Source organism: Ixodes scapularis, unplaced genomic scaffold (assembly GCF_016920785.2).
Source record: "Ixodes scapularis isolate PalLabHiFi unplaced genomic scaffold, ASM1692078v2 PGA_scaffold0__279_contigs__length_252992795, whole genome shotgun sequence".
Taxonomy (NCBI): Eukaryota; Metazoa; Arthropoda; class Arachnida; order Ixodida; family Ixodidae; genus Ixodes; species Ixodes scapularis.
Genome location: NW_024609835.1, coordinates 150100895 through 150116322, shown reverse-complemented (window position 1 = coordinate 150116322; position 15428 = coordinate 150100895). Strand labels below are relative to the sequence as shown.

Sequence of the window (15428 nt, the reverse complement as noted above, 5' to 3'; positions counted from 1 at the left end):
TTTACACTCGAGACTGTGATTTCAGTGTGGTGTAAAAACGTCCGTGTTGACAAAAATACTAAAAGTGAAAAAAAAATGTCTAATAAATATACACATTTTTTCGTGGCATCGTACGGTATAGTTAAAAAGGCGCTTAATTTTATTAAAACGACAGCATATAATATTGCGCGGTTATTAGCACGTGCGTAGGAAAAAGTCTTGATCAAAAAGAACCCGACGTAGATGCGGGTGGCGAAGCAAATGGCAGTAATAAAAAAGAAAAGTTCCCGAATGAATGATAACAGAGCACAGCGAGAGCAATTGGTTGTTTGGTTAGTTTGGGGTTCCCTTCTCTTTTAGTTCTCGGAGAAACCGCTAGATGGCGCTCGTTACTGGAAAAACGTATATTGTTTAATATATGGCATTATATGGCCATGACACCTGGAGCCTAAAACAATTATTTGTCGAAACTACGGAATATGCATAATCTGACCACATAAAAATACCTAATTGGGGACACCTGGCGTCGTCATAATATACAGGGTGTCACAAAAGAAAATTTACTCGGTATTTTTTACCGCAAAAATAAACTAGGCATCGCCGAACGCTCATTCTCCGCCCAAAGGTAGAGCTAGAGGTCACAACCAGATGCCAAAGTTTCAGCCCGATCCGATAACTTAATCAAAAGTTATAAGTCATTATCTGAAAATTTCAATGGGAAAATGGAGCCCATTTTTGCCCGTTTTTGGTTTCTGGTGCCATAGAGCCCCATGTGTTTGAAAACTCCGTCGGTCGCCATTTTCCCATTGAAATTTTCAGAAAATAACTTATAACTTTTGATTAAGTCATCAGATCGGGCTGAAACTTTGGCATCTTGTTGTGACCTCTAGGTCTACCTTTGGGCGGAGAATGAGCGTTCGGCGATGCCTAGTTTATTTTTGCGGTAAAAAAGACCGTGTAAATTTTCTTTTGTGACACCCTGTACCTCCATTTTTTTTTTTAGGAGCGTGCCCGGCTCGAGCAGAGCGGCCATGGGACTGGGCTAAGGGCTCCAGGCCGACCTGGCAACGACTAGACTACGGTGAGAAGCTGTCAGGTCCTGGTAGATACGAACGTGGAAAACAAACGAAATCAAAGAACAGAGGAGGCCTCTCTCGCTTTCGCCCGTATCATTATGCTCATCGGCTACACCGTCACTGTGGTAGGCATTCCACGATTGGCCAAACGTTCACTCTGATGGCTTCCGTTGGGGTAATTTTGCTTTCATCGACGGAAATATAAGCAGTACCCTAACTGTCAACTTCAACCGTGTTGGTTTATGAATTCGATTACTATAATGTCATATAACAACTGAGACTGTGGTGGAAGAAATTGGAAACTTTTTAGCAGAAGGAACAGACACAGAAAGAGACGTCCCTTTCTGTGTCTGTTCCTTCTACTAAAAAGTTTCAAATTTCTTCAATTTCTTCCACCACAGTCTCAAGTGTTACATGACATGATTAGCTATCACCAGCTCGCCTGCACACTCACTGTCTTTTCACTTCTATTACTGTAAGCTTCCACCGTGTTTTCTACACATGCCTCCAAACTTGTCGTTCGTAACGAACAATAAGTAGCCCGGATCACAACTCGTGACGACACGGATAGGCAAATCTCAACGTTACTACCCCCTTCACTCAATTCAGTCCGCCTCCCATCGTTTGAAGCTCCGTCTAGATTTTTGTTTCAAAACTGTGTGTTTCATATAGTACAGTGAATCGCCATCTTGACGCTGTGCTTCGAAACGTACGCATTCCATAGAATGCACATCAGTTACCGTAGCCGCTCTCCGGCGCGCCGAACTACGGGAGGCGAGCCGCGGGGGCGAGGAGGTTCTGGTCGTGCAAGCAGCGTCTATGAGCTCTTCCGTAACTTAGTCCTGATGTCACAGATGGCAACCATAAAAGGGCACCTCCAAAACATATCGGCTTAAGCCCCTTGGTGCGTTTGTGTTTAAGAGTAGCGTCAAATGTGCCACTGCACGAGGCTCATGCCTCGTGCGGCCCTCGGAAGCAAATGGCAGCCATGCTCTGGAATGAGCGACCCTTTGAAGTGAATAGCAGTGATGTAAGTACTGGAATGAGGGTTCCTTTGAAGAACACTACTTTGTAGCGAATAGCGGCGGAGCGCTTGCTCGTATGTTGCACGTTCCCACAACATTGGTTGGCGGTACTTGTAAGAAACTCCAGTCGTGAGTAGGCCGATCTCACCAGCCAGTTTGGTTACGCCGCCGCTGCCGCAATGCAACGAGGGAAACTTAGTCTTTCTGCACGTGCGACAACCTGGCTGTAGCTCTGCGCATGCAGAGCATGAGGCGGCACGAGCCGTCTCGTGCACCGCTGCCTGTCTCCTGCGAACTAAAGTAACGGCGGCGTCACGCATGAGCCGAACGCTTGGTGAGATCGGTCTTTTTTATCAAGGGGCTTTATCCGAGATTAAAGCCCATTAATAAATTTCACCCTTCACGTTTCTTAATAGCACTGCAATGCATGTGCCACGAGCGCGGGTGCTCCACAGCGATGCGCTTTCTAGGGCCGCATATTTCAGTAGAGCACCGCCATTTGCTTCACAGGGCTCCACGAGGCGTGCGCCTCGTCTATTGGCGGATTTGATGCTACTTGTAAGACAGACACATCAAGGGGCTTTTATGTCGGCGTTAATAGGTAGTATTCACTGGCTACCAGAGCCATGCGCTCTGTGCTTCAGTGCGTGCTGACAGCGAGCGTACGCCAGATTGCTTCCGCACCGACAGAAGCTTTGTCTATGGCAGACGAAAAGTTTCTCTGCCCACAGCTCGCGCTATTATCCTCGTCCCACTAGGGCGACGAACACCACCAATTTTTGTCTGGAAACAAGGTAAAGTTGTGTGTCGTTGATATTGTCTCACTGAAGCTACGAACATGACCGACAAACGCCTACAAACGATCGACGACAGAGTATAGAGTTGTTGTTTGTCATCTGACTTGCATCGCCGACAGCGCGGAGCGGCAGTCTCACCCGCGAACAGTACTCGCCGACGAATCAGTCCTTCGGGTTTAAAACTAGGCTAGTTGGTAGTGGTTCATGATGATTAAAAAGCGCATAAGAAAGAAGGACAAAAAAGACGACCCACATGATGATGATGATGATTATACTGCGGCTGCTCTCTTTATAACGGGCGGGCTCTAATAATCGTGCCCAAGCCTGGGAGTGAATTCAGCGCCCCCTGTGTTGTGTATGATGCCACCAATCCTCCAGTCGTCTTTTCGTCTGCTCGATGGTCTTCCAAAAGGCTTCAGTAGTATTGGCTGTCTCACTTGTTGACGAGAAGCCCAACGCTGCCGCTAGAGGCGGGACACCTTCGTGTAGTCGGTTCGCCTCTTCGGTGGCAGAAGTGGCAGAAGGTCGGATTCCGCCACAACGGAGTATGATGTGCTCTGCGGTTTCGCACTCACCCTCGCATACTCGGCATACAGTCGACTGCACACTATTGTCGAAGCGCTGTTTGTACACCAGAGTGCGCAGGGCTCCAGCACGAGCCTCGAACAGTAGGCGGCTGCCCAAGCTGTTGTCGTACAGCCACGTCTCTGCCGTGATTTGCTGTTTTAACTCCGCATACATGGTAAGGGTTGACTTTGTCCGGGCAGCCTCCAGCCATTGCACATTCTCCTGTTCGCGGACCCTCTTCCGCACCACAGACTCCCATTCTTTCTCTGTGGTCGCCTCCACCGGTTCTGTGAAGAAGCCGAACTTTTTCTCAAGCTGGTAGAGGCGCTTTCGCCAACGGCTCTGCAGAGAAGTCATATGTGTGTATATGAACAGCCTCTTGGCCCAGCGGCACCGGTCCATGAGTCGAAGCCGCCCGTCATAGGAAACCTTGCTTGTCGCCTCCCTCGCTTCGAAAGACGACCAGCCCAGGTCCCCCTGCAGTGCCTCATTCGCCACCGTGCCATGGCAGCCCAGCGCTTGGCGTCCCACTTCTCGTTGTCTGCGCTCCAAGGCGGTTCTTGTGTCACCTGGTACACACACCACTGCGTTGGCGAACGTCAAACCTGGCACCACCACCGCCTTCCACATTACGCGGCTCACTATGAATCTATTACAGCTTTATAGGCTGCGTTTGCGGAGGATGTTAGCTCCCTGTGTAGCGGATTGACGGAGGTGGACGTAATGCTCTTTCAGATAGTCTGCCTCGTTGGACAGCTCAACGCCTAGGTACTTATACTTATTCAGTACCGGTAATACGCCAAGACCCAATCTGAGGCTATCGAGCTTTTCTTTCTCAGTGCCCGCGAATCGTATCACGGCGGACTTGGATGTGTTGTACTTGAGACCAAGCACGGCAGCCTCATCAGCACATATGTCGAGAAGTTGCTGCATCACCGTTGCACAGCCCGCCGTCAGCACAATGTTGTCCGCGAAGGTCAGACCCGGTAGCACCCAGTTCACGGCTTCTCCATTTTCAACGTGCAGTAGCGAGAAGCCCAGTCCTGATTTTATCAACCGCTCCTCTAGTCGCGCGACATACAACATATAGAGAAGCGGCGAGAGTGGGCATCCTTGGCGCAATCCACGTGTTACGACGATTTCTTCTGACCTCTCCCACTTGGGTTGTCACCGTGTTGCCTGTGTATAAGCGATTAATAAGCTCGGTCCACTGAGTCGGCATTTCGAGCTGCTCCAGCCTTGATAGAAGCTTGTCGTGTGGAACGCTGTCATAAGCCTTGGCGACGTCTAAGAAGGTGCATATTAGTCTTCTCTCCTCTTTTCGAGCCACTTCAATGCACTGTGTAAGGGTGTACACGTTGTCCTCCAGTCGCCGGCCACGACGAAACCCTCCTTGGAGCTCGGTGAGAATACCCTCTTTCTCCGCCCATGTTGTCATGCGCTCTTTCAGGATGCTTGCAAAAACCCTGTACACGATGCTGCTGACTGTAAGGGGCCTGTAGTTCCGAAGGTAGCGCCGATCTCCTCCTTTCTTCGGCACAAGCACAACCCTACCTCGCCTCCAGTCTCTAGGTACAGGCTGTCTTCCGCTGAGAATGTCCGTGAAGATCTCAGCCAGGTGTTCTCTCGAATCCTTTTGTGGTGTTTTGAGGACGCATGCTGGTATCTCGTCTAAGCCTGGAGCCGTGCTGCTTTTGACGTGGGCCAGAGCACGCACAATTGACACCAGGCCAATCTTCTCGTCGGAACTCGCGAGAGTACATTCCCTGTGGACTGTTCTCTGTGGTGATTGTTTGGACCAGCGCCGTTTCCTATGGTGCGAACACTTCCATCAAATGCTCTGTGAGACACTCGTCAAGCGCGTCCACCTCCAGTCCGGTGCGCTGGTCTATGATGAATGGAGTTTGATCCCTGCCGTCCAGGGTTCCCAGGTATTTCCAAAACTTCCTTGGCGCATCTTTCCTACTTGACCGTATTTTCCTAATTTTATCTAGGTCTGCAGCAGCCAGCTTCTGTTGTACCAGTTGTTTGGTGGCGTTCTTTTGTTCCTGGTACATTTTTCACTTTTCTGCGATCTCGTGGCTGGACCCCGTGTGGAGTGCGAAACGGCGCTGCCGATTCACCTCTTTTCGCAATTGGATTGCAGCTTGGACCTCTCCATCCCATCATCGCTTCCGTCGCCTCCGGCCACCATGACTCTTTGTTGAATGCTGTCCTATCAGTTGTTTTAGTGTATCTACGTATTCCACGTACCCTAATAGGTTCTTCCTGTGGTCGCTTTTCTCAAACCTTTCAACAACATTAGCCGCAGCTGCGTGGGAAGGACACGGCCGACTTGTGTCATGCCGCTTGTTTCTCTCTTTATTCCACACTCCTTTAGACAGCTGAAGAGTAATTCTATTGTTATCACTGCCTAGACTATTCTCCCCCGCTTCGTCAATTTGGACGCGTAAAAGGTATCGCCCCAAATGATGTGAGATCAGGGCATAGTAAATGCAAGATTTGCTGTCTTGTGCATTCCATGTATATTGACCTTCACAATTGGAGCGTAGGTTGATTACTTCTAAGTCTAGCTCTTCCGCTATTTTCCGTAGCATGCGCCCGTTGTCGTCCTCCCGTCCATCCAACTCGTGTATATGTCCATTAAAGTCTCCCATGATTAGCAGATTTTTTCCGGGTGCCATTGTTCGTGCGTCGTTAGCTATACACTCCATTGATAGACGGTTCTCCTCACGACGCGCGCTTCCCACCGAGAGGTACAGAATATACACTGCCACAGGAAAACCTAAAAGTTCCCCAGTTAACCACAAATGGTTCCTTGCACCCCTGGAGCTCTCTTTTCCAGTCTGACCCACTGCGTTAAAAGGCCCCCACTCCGCCTCCACGTCGCTGTCCTTCTACACGATTGCATCCTGCCCAGCGCCAATCGGCGTGTGCAGGGGGTTCCTCAATATCTCTCATATGAGTTTCCACCACTCCGAACAGTAACATATTTTCAGCCTCCATTTCTTGGAAGAGTTCCTGCCACTTCTGCTCTCTACGCGCTCCTTGTAGATTTAAGAACCCCGCTGGGTGACCGTTGCCTGCCGTTGGCACTTTCGTTTTCTTCTTCTACCTCCACACTTGCGCCGGTTATTGTTGAAGGAACGTGCTGCGGCGCTGTCTGCCTGGAGCACCTTTAGTGCACCCATCCCCGCTCGAGCTCCATATGATGCTGTCTGTCTCTTTGTGGCGTCGTATTGTAAAAATAACGTGGGCGCGGCAGGAGTGGTGGGTGCAATGGAGCCACAAGTATCACAGGCATTCCCTGTGGAAGGGGCATTGTAGATGACACTGCCATACCCGGGCCATATTCTTGACGCCCCACCGCGTGTATCTGTGTGTTGCCGATTGGTTCCACGGCGATGGGGGACCCATAAAGCTCGTGAGTGAGGTCGGCAGTTGGGGCTTGGACTCTCCGATAGTTGTTGGGAAACACTGGGTCGCTCAGGTAGTGAGTCTGTCGATGCGGGTCTATTTCTTCTGCAGCATAGTATAGATTTTGTGTGGAGGGTGGTAGGCTGTGTGCTTGAACAACACGAAGTGTACGTGTCTTTTTGTGGACCGCTTGGTTTTCCTCGCCCCTTACCATATGTATTGTACCTTGGGGCCCATCTGTGCGTCCCCTGTTTTGATATCTTTTGTTTCGGTTGCCTAAAAAACGACTCGCGACCGCCCCCACAATCTCAGACACGCCTTTCACTCTTTCTTTTTGGTAGTGTAGTCCATCTTTTTCCATCGCTCTTTCTGTCATGCCATGAGAAAGGTCAATGAACTTCGCTCTGATCACCTTGCACAGTAGCTTAAGTTTGGCATTAAGCAGCATGGTGGCGGCCTGTAGCCCCTTCCCTCTGCTATCAATCTCTGGGACGGAGCAGATGGCCAATGCCGACTTTCGTTTTGACCACCTCGTCTGTAGGCGATTTACGATTGAATCAGGATTTTCGCCTTGGAGGATGTCATTGACGCCTATATGCAATATGTATATGCGGGGAACCGTTCGTGCCTGTTCCTCATATGTGTCGATGAGTTGATGGATAACATCGACCGTACCTTTTCTATTGAATAAAATCTCAAGCCTCCTGGGATCACGGACCTCATCGTGTAACGTTGGCGCAATGCGTGCGACATTGCTATCTCCAGCGAAGATAACCTCTCGCGTGACTCCGTGTGGGGGCCAAACTTCGGCTTGAGATTTGCCTTTACCGTTGCGTTCTCCCGAGATCGTCACGCTTGTGTATGGGTCTTGAATGGTAGCATCTACTGCCCGGTTGGTCGCGGTTATGCCTCCTTTGGGGGCTTCTGTGGTGTTTAAGCTACTACAGGTTAGATGTTTCGGACACTGCGTCGTTTGCCCGGCATACTTGCTCTGTGACAGCTCTTCCATCTCCTGTGTGCTATTTTTTATGTTTTGACGCACGTTTGTGGGTTCATTGTCCTTGTGTATCTCCATTTGATGACTCCCCTCTATCTCTGTGGTTTCTGGTAACTTGGACGTAGTTTGGAAGCGATTCTTGGACCAGATTGGAATGTCTTTGGAAGTGGACGTTGTGTCCCGCCCATTCCCTGCGTCTTCAAGTGTACTCTCTTCGCGTGTCTTGATGGTACACCCCTCCTGGTTGTCTTGAGAGTTCTCTGGTGACGCCACACGCAGGTCGTGTGGCGTCACCACACGACCTGCGTGTGGTGACGAGGTCGGTCCTCACGTGCTAGCGAGCGCCCTCACGTGCTAGCGTTGTTTATACTTCGGTTGCATCAGTCTGAGGAGGGATCGGTGGCCGAGTGGGCTGAAGCGCACACCCAGCTCGACGCGCGTGGAGCGAAAGCTCGCGCTGCAGAACCCAGGGATCCTGGGTTCGAGCCCCACCCCTGCCCCTTTCGATCTGGATGAGCATCGTACCAGCGTGCGGTCGTGTATCACTACTGCGTGGTGCACGTTAAAGACCCCGGGCTAGCGGTTGTACTGCACTGGCTAAATTGCTCATCTACAGCTGGGAGACTCGTCGCCCCTGTGAGGCAGACCAAGTTCTAGGCTGTATAAACAGCCTAGAACTTATCCGTTGGCAGTAGAGCAGTCAACCTCGCTTTCCCCTCTTGTCTTGCGAGTGTCTTTATTTCATCGGGATCGGGGCCCTCGGTGGGTATTGTGGCGGAGGAGTCCAGGAGGCCTTGTGCGGAGCAGGTTGCTTGTAGCGTGCTCCGCGCGGCCTCATTGGCTTCTTCGTTTCCCGAGATATCTTGGTGTCCCGGAATCCATGAAATTTTGTGGGTGATTCCTTTAGTTCGGAGATAGCGCGCTGCGGCTTTGATGTCATTCACAGTCTTGTTACGGCTGCTGGCTTTCCTGCATTCTCTAACAGCCTCTTGGGAGTCAGTGTAGATGAAGATTTCTGTGGGGTGCTCATCCTCTTGGGCATTTTCTAGTGTCCAAAAGATTTCTTGGAGTTCAGCGGTTTTGGCACTGGGGGTATAAGGGAGGATTTTAGCGCTTGTTTCGCCAGAGCGGAAGGAGTACCAAGCAATGGCTGTCCTGCCGTCCTCGTTTCGCGACGCGTCTGTGTAAATGACTTTATTGGTTTTACATTGAAGGAGATGTTCTATATCTTTTATGTGTCTTTTAGCAACATTTTTTCTTCTATTACAGTGCTCTTTGCTCTGATTTAGGGGTATAGGCTTGATCTCTGTTATGCATTCGTCTTCCCATGGAGGAGGAGAAGTGGCTATAGCTGGAATTTTAAAGTCCGTTACTCCGAGGTGCTTAAGAATGATTCTTCCCGGTTCGGTTCTTTTGAGGCGGTCTCTCTGACTGTTTTGTGCTTCTTTTGCTAGTTCTTTTATTGTGTTTATTTGAGCCGCTTTGTGCAGGTCGGGAATGCGGGTTATCTTGGGCAAACCCGTGATAACTCTCATAGCTGCCTTGTTAAGGGTTTCAACTTGATCTTGCCGGGTCTTGGTAAGACGAAGGTAGTTATAACCGTAAATGGCTTTGGAGACGAGCAGTGATCGTACCAATAGTTTTAAAGGTTTTTCTGCTGCCCCCCCCCCCCCCCCCCAAGCTTTGGTTGTTGTTCTCTTGATAAGGTTAAGGCCGCGTCTCCATTGTATCTTAATCTGGTTCAGCCAGCTCCGTGCTCCCCCATCCTCGTCGACTGTGAGACCGAGGATCTTTACACTTGGTTGTCTTTGAATTTTGGTGCCATCAACGTACAAATTAATGGTGTCTCCGATGTTTTTCTTTCTAGCCCTCTTTGAGGCGACGACTGTGTAGGTGGTCTTTTCGGCTGAGATTATCATATTTGTTTCATGCATAAAGTTCATGGTGACATCCACGGCTTCTTGAAGTCGCCTTTCTTGATTGTTGGGTGTGCCTTTGTTGATCCCTGAGGTGACGTCGTCAGCGTATACAGTGTAACGTACGTCTCGAATTGCCTCCATGTGGAATGCTAGGTCAGCCATGGCCACTTTAAATAGTACTGGGGAGATGACCGCTCCTTGGGGAACTCCTACCGTGTTTCTTGTGAGGGGGCTCGTGGCGCCTCCAATGTGAACTTGAAATTTGCGTCGATGAAGGAAGGATTTGATGAAGTTTAGTATTCGTCCACGTAGGCCTCGATTTTTTGCTCCTCGAATTCAATGTTCATATCGGTCATACCGGAAGTAAAAGCAAAGATAAATATCGATAGGCAGTGTTTATTCGAAACATATGTAGTTTATAAATATACACACAGGACACAAGGACAAACCGCTCTAATTAAATAGATTCAAAGGAAATCTAGTTTGAGAATTATGAACCCGCCCAAAAAGCATATTCGGGGCAGCCGGGACTCCAACTGTGCTAGCCCCAAGCTCTTATAAATGCATCAATACGAAATGTAATTAATCAGAGGTGTTCTGGACGAACACGTGCCGCCGTGTAGTACACGAGCGGCACGTTTTTGGAACGCGCTGAGCGCCGAAAATTGAATTGCCTTAGTATTCCCGTATTTGCCGCCGGGTATTTGGCCCATCTAGCAAAGCGGGATCGTAGCCGGACTGGATTTGGTGGTTTATTTTGCCGTGTTTTGTCGCCTCCAGTTCATCCGGCGGAACAATTGCCGTGTCCGTTTCTTCGTTCGTTAGGTGGGACGGGGGACTCCGACAAACAGGTAGTCTGTAGGTGTCGTCTGTTGCTCGTCCACGCTGGAACCTGTCGGCTGTTGCGGCTTTTCTCTCTAATGGGACTAGGCTATATGGCAGCTTGTGAACGCTTCTGTTGGCGACGAGGTACTACGGAGGCACCCCTTATGATTTCTTCAAATCATGACAAGATTATAACTTTCGAACGACAAGTTAGATGGTGTTCTTAAAAGGCACACTGGAGGACATGGAGACATCACGTTCTTCAACCAACAACGTCGAAGTTGTCATTCTTTCAGTATTGATATTTCTATCAATGAAAGCACAATTTGTCACTGGTTCTTTGGTCAACAGTAAAACGCCGACCACAGCGACGCTTTGGCCGCGGACGTGACAAACGTTTCAACACCATCCTAATGTTTACAAAAACAGAGCCTAACATGCGCTCATCATTGCCCAGCGCACGCAAGTGCGTTGCTTTGGAAAGCGAGCAATGCAAGCGGCACATAAGCGAACACTGAAACTCGTAGGTGTCATTTGTAGCGATAGTTCACACGGTGCGTGGAGATCGCATACTGGTATATAAATATGTAAACATGGGAATTGTGTATTGTTGGACACAGCGTTTTGTGGCTATACAGTCAAAGGTATAGAGACGCGCGTGTTTGAGTGCAGATGAACCCTCTTAAAAAAAACAAAAAAACATCGAGACTGAAAAAACAGAAAAAAAAAGGATCACACCACACAGCTACGGTTTAATCGCCAGCCACACATTTAATAGATCTACCTCGTTGCCACTTGTGTACACCACTTCCTCCTGACGGAGAGAAGCCCAATGATCAATCCCTACACATCTCGCCAATTCACACATAGATTCGACAATCCTGCGCTTTTGAACGCAGGATTATCGCACCTATATGTGAAGTGGCGCGATATGTGGAGATTAATCGTTGGGTTCCCCTCCATCTGGAAGAAGCGGTGCACACAAGTGGCGAAAAGGAAAACCCGTTTGACATGTGGCGGGCAAATGAACTGTAGCTGAGTTTGAGATACTGTGTGTGGTGCCCCCTTTTTTCTGGTCTCCCCAGTCTCCAGTTTTTTTTAAGTTGAATTGTCACAAGCTCACCTAATGTTTGAGTATTTGACCAGATTAAACCTAGGCACGTGCACTCCTCCTCTGGCCAGAAATGCCACAGAACGTTATCACCGTTTATGGGGTGTCCACGCGAAGGAGAAATCCGCCTCTTTCCTCCGCGGAGCGCGCATCACGTGAGACATACGTCATCCCTTTCTGACGCCTCGCGACGCCGTTCTCCTCCGTGGCGGAGGCGCGGAGGCTTCGTGCTGTCAGCACGAAATCTCTGCAGGTGCACGCGGCGGAGCCGGGGACGGAGTTTCCCGAGTTGTTGACGTCACGACATCCGTCCGCGGAGTTCTCCTTCGTGTGGATACCCCTTTATGGGGTATCCACACGAAGGAGAAATCCGCTCCTTTCCTCCGCGGAGCGCGCATCACGTGAGACATACGTCATCCCTTTTTGACGCCTCGCGGCGCCGTTCTCCCGTTCTCCTCCGTGGCGGAGGCGCGGAGGCTTCGTGCTGTCAGCACGAAAGCTCCGCAGGTGCACGCGGCGGAGCCGGGGTCGGAGTTTCCCGAGTTGTTGACGTCACGACATCCGTCCGCGGAGTTCTCCTTCGTGTGGATACCCCTTTAAGGGGTATTCACACGAGGGAGAAATCCCGGGGATTTCTCCTCGGCACGCGAGCATCACGAGATGAAAACGCGAGGCTTTTGCACATTGCAAAGCCTGACGTTTTCGTCGTGGGATGCGCGTGCCGGGGAGAAATCCCCGGGATTTCTCCCTTGTGTGGATGGGTATCCACACGAAGGAGAACTCCGCGGACGGATGTCGGGACGTCAACAACCCGGGAAACTCTGTCCCCGGCTCCGCCGCATGCACCTGCGGAGCTCTCGTGCTAACAATACGAAGCCTCCGCGCCTCCGCCGCGGAGGAGAACGGCGCCGAAAGGCGTAAAAGGAATGACGTATGTCTCACGTGACGCGCGCTCTGCGGAGGAAAGGGCCCGGCGGATTTCTTCTTCTCTCGAGCTCCGTCCGCGGAGTTCTCCTTCGTGTGGATACCACTTTACGGACTATTCCAGAAACGGACTTCTGGCCAGTGCCATTTTCAGCGTTTGTGCGTAATGGTGCAAACTTTGTTCGCTTTCCGAAGCGACAAGCACGCGCATGTGGGCTGTCAAGACAGGACACTGGGCTGTGATATTGCAAACATTGGAACAGTGCTTGTTTTTAGAACACAAAACGCACCGAAAATGTGTGCAGACAACTTTCTCTGCCGTTTCCAAGGAGGGCAGATGTACGCGTGCACAGCTTTATTCGGCGCTCAAGCTGCGCGAGCTCACCCTTTGATTGCGTGGCCACAGAAAGTTGTCCTCAAGGATATTCCTCAAGATTACAAGCGCGAGCATTACCCTTCGGTGATCGAACAATGCCCATTCAAAACACTTTGAGATGAACGCGCCCATAAACGATTTTTTTTTTTGAAAAGTTGACGCACTGCTACACAAGACGACTTCTAGCAGCTACATTCAATACACGGCTTGCATTAACGTCATAGCCGCTGTCATTGTGATGACCTTGTTGTTATTGAGCGCATACCTTCCGTAGCATACAATTCTCTCCCATTATTTTTTTAAAGAATAAGTACGAATAAACATTAGCATGGTGCAATGACGCCCCGTGCAAGCCCAGTATGTGCTCGTGTAATTGCCGTGTGCTTCCCTTGTTTGATATTCTATACAAGCCCGTGACACTGACCTGTTTTTATTGCATACATGGTTGTTACTTTTCTTTGAACAGCACAATGTTGCGTCATATGATATCCGTCAAGGCTAGTTCAACTACCAATAAAAGATGCCCGATAAATTGTATCTTAAATTTAAACCGCAAACGATGACGAAAAACGAAGTGCACCCGAAAAAGGGTTACACCTTTTGACGAGAATATACGAAGCAAGTTTGCAGCTCCGACGAGCTGCATGGTTGAATTAGAAGTTTGGTATTTTACGTGCCAAACCAAAGAAGGGTATCTGGCACACCCCAACGAAAGACTGGGGATTAATTTCGAACATCTGGGGATTTTTCGACGTTCAATAAAAATCTCGGTTACACGGCGCCTTTTCCACAATAAGCCTCTGTCAGATTGGGGGCCGCTCGACCAAGGTTAGCTGCATAGTTGATATGCACCATGGAAAGCCATGAATGAACGAGAATATCAAGCACCTAAACGCGAGAGAGAAACAAATCGCTTCCCCCAGCGCACCATGTCGACAGATACGGAGGGTGGGGAGTCGTCCACGAAGCCCGGAGGTTCGCGGCCTTCTTCGAACCCGTCCTCCCAGCAGGCCTCGTACACTCGCGTCGGCGTCTTGGTGGCCGTCCTGCTCTCCCTGGGCGGCCTGCTGCTCATCTGGATGATGTTTGTCGGCGGCTCAAAGAAGGCCACCTCGCCGGACATCAAGGGGGCAGCCCCAGCCGTCCCAGCTCGCGATCAGTCCATCAGGGCCAAAGAACCTTCGGGACCCCAGCATCCGCTGCCTGGACCACCGCCAGTGCCGTGGTACAAAGAGCTGGACGAGCGCCGAGCCACCGATCGCGTGTTCTTCATCACCCGTCCTCAGGCCTCGACGTCAGAAAAGCCCGCCACGTCCAAGGCGGAACCCGAGGACTACGTGCCTCCTCTGAGGACGGACTTTCCCGAAAAGCTGCCTGGCCATTTGGAGCCAATCCACTATGACGTCATGTTCAAGGTGAGCAACGAATAATGCGGTACATCGTGGCCTTGGCGCTGCTGCCTACTCGACCACTGTATCACGTTGGCGTCCCATAATGTTGCAGAAAAGTGTAACATGGACTTTCTTCGCGTTTCTGCCTTTACGATCGCGTCTATGGAGGCATTCACTTGCTTACAAAAGGTCAGGGCTTTCTGTTGCTTAGTATACATATTTTGCGCTGATTTATTTGACTTCTGTTTGTTTCGATTTGCTCTGAAAACAACATCAGATATATATTCAGGTACCTATAGGATATCTTCTTGTTGTAGGTTGTGGCGGGAGGAAAAGTGCGCTATAACATTTTGGTTCACATTAACTGAAGATCGTGTTGGTAACATTGACTGGAAATAGAAAGAATAAAACAAACCTGAAACGAGGGACGACAACGAAGAGATGTTCGTCGTGCCTCGCCCCGAGTTCGTTTTATTCCTTCTGTTGCCAGTACATTTTGGCGCATCCAGAAAACATTTGAACGTTGTAATCTGTCACCCGTAAATTAAATGTAAGATAGAAAGCCAAATCAGTGACGCCTTCGTTGGGCAACTTTACAGTTTAGGACGTCCACCACAGCGACCTATGTTGTCGACGTTCTACCTTAGCCTTGTTTTCAATTCCTCTCGCCTTTTAAACAGTGCAGGTTAATATAATTAAGAAGACATAATTAACCGTGCACTCCATTGACTTTTGCCGACCCAACGCAAGGTACAAGGGTTGATCAAGGTTTGGCCGGGACGTTTATGTCCACAAAGCAAGTAAAAAATTCTACAAGCGCAAAACTGTATCAGCTTTTTCCAAAATAATCTGCGTATACACGTCCAGTGACCTCTGTTATTGTTTTGGTAGCTCCCTAATGTTTATTGTTTTTGTTGTTTTGCTTTTTTGTAGAAAGCATTGTGATTAGGGGTCTGCGAATATTCAACATTTTGAATACGAATCGAATGTTTTTCTTATTCGATTCGTATTCGATTCAAGAAGG

General features: G+C 49.7%; 1 protein-coding gene across 1 annotated transcript in view; it reads left to right on the top strand.

Annotated features, from left to right (window-relative positions):
* Positions 1–13942: 13942 nt before the first annotated feature.
* The window catches only part of LOC8033340 (aminopeptidase N), a 131752-nt gene continuing 130266 nt past the window's right edge, over positions 13943–15428 (top strand). Inside the window, exon 1 of the mRNA XM_040220923.2 lies at positions 13943–14428. Coding sequence (XP_040076857.2) covers positions 13943–14428 — 486 coding nt within the window. The remainder of the gene's footprint in view (positions 14429–15428) is intronic.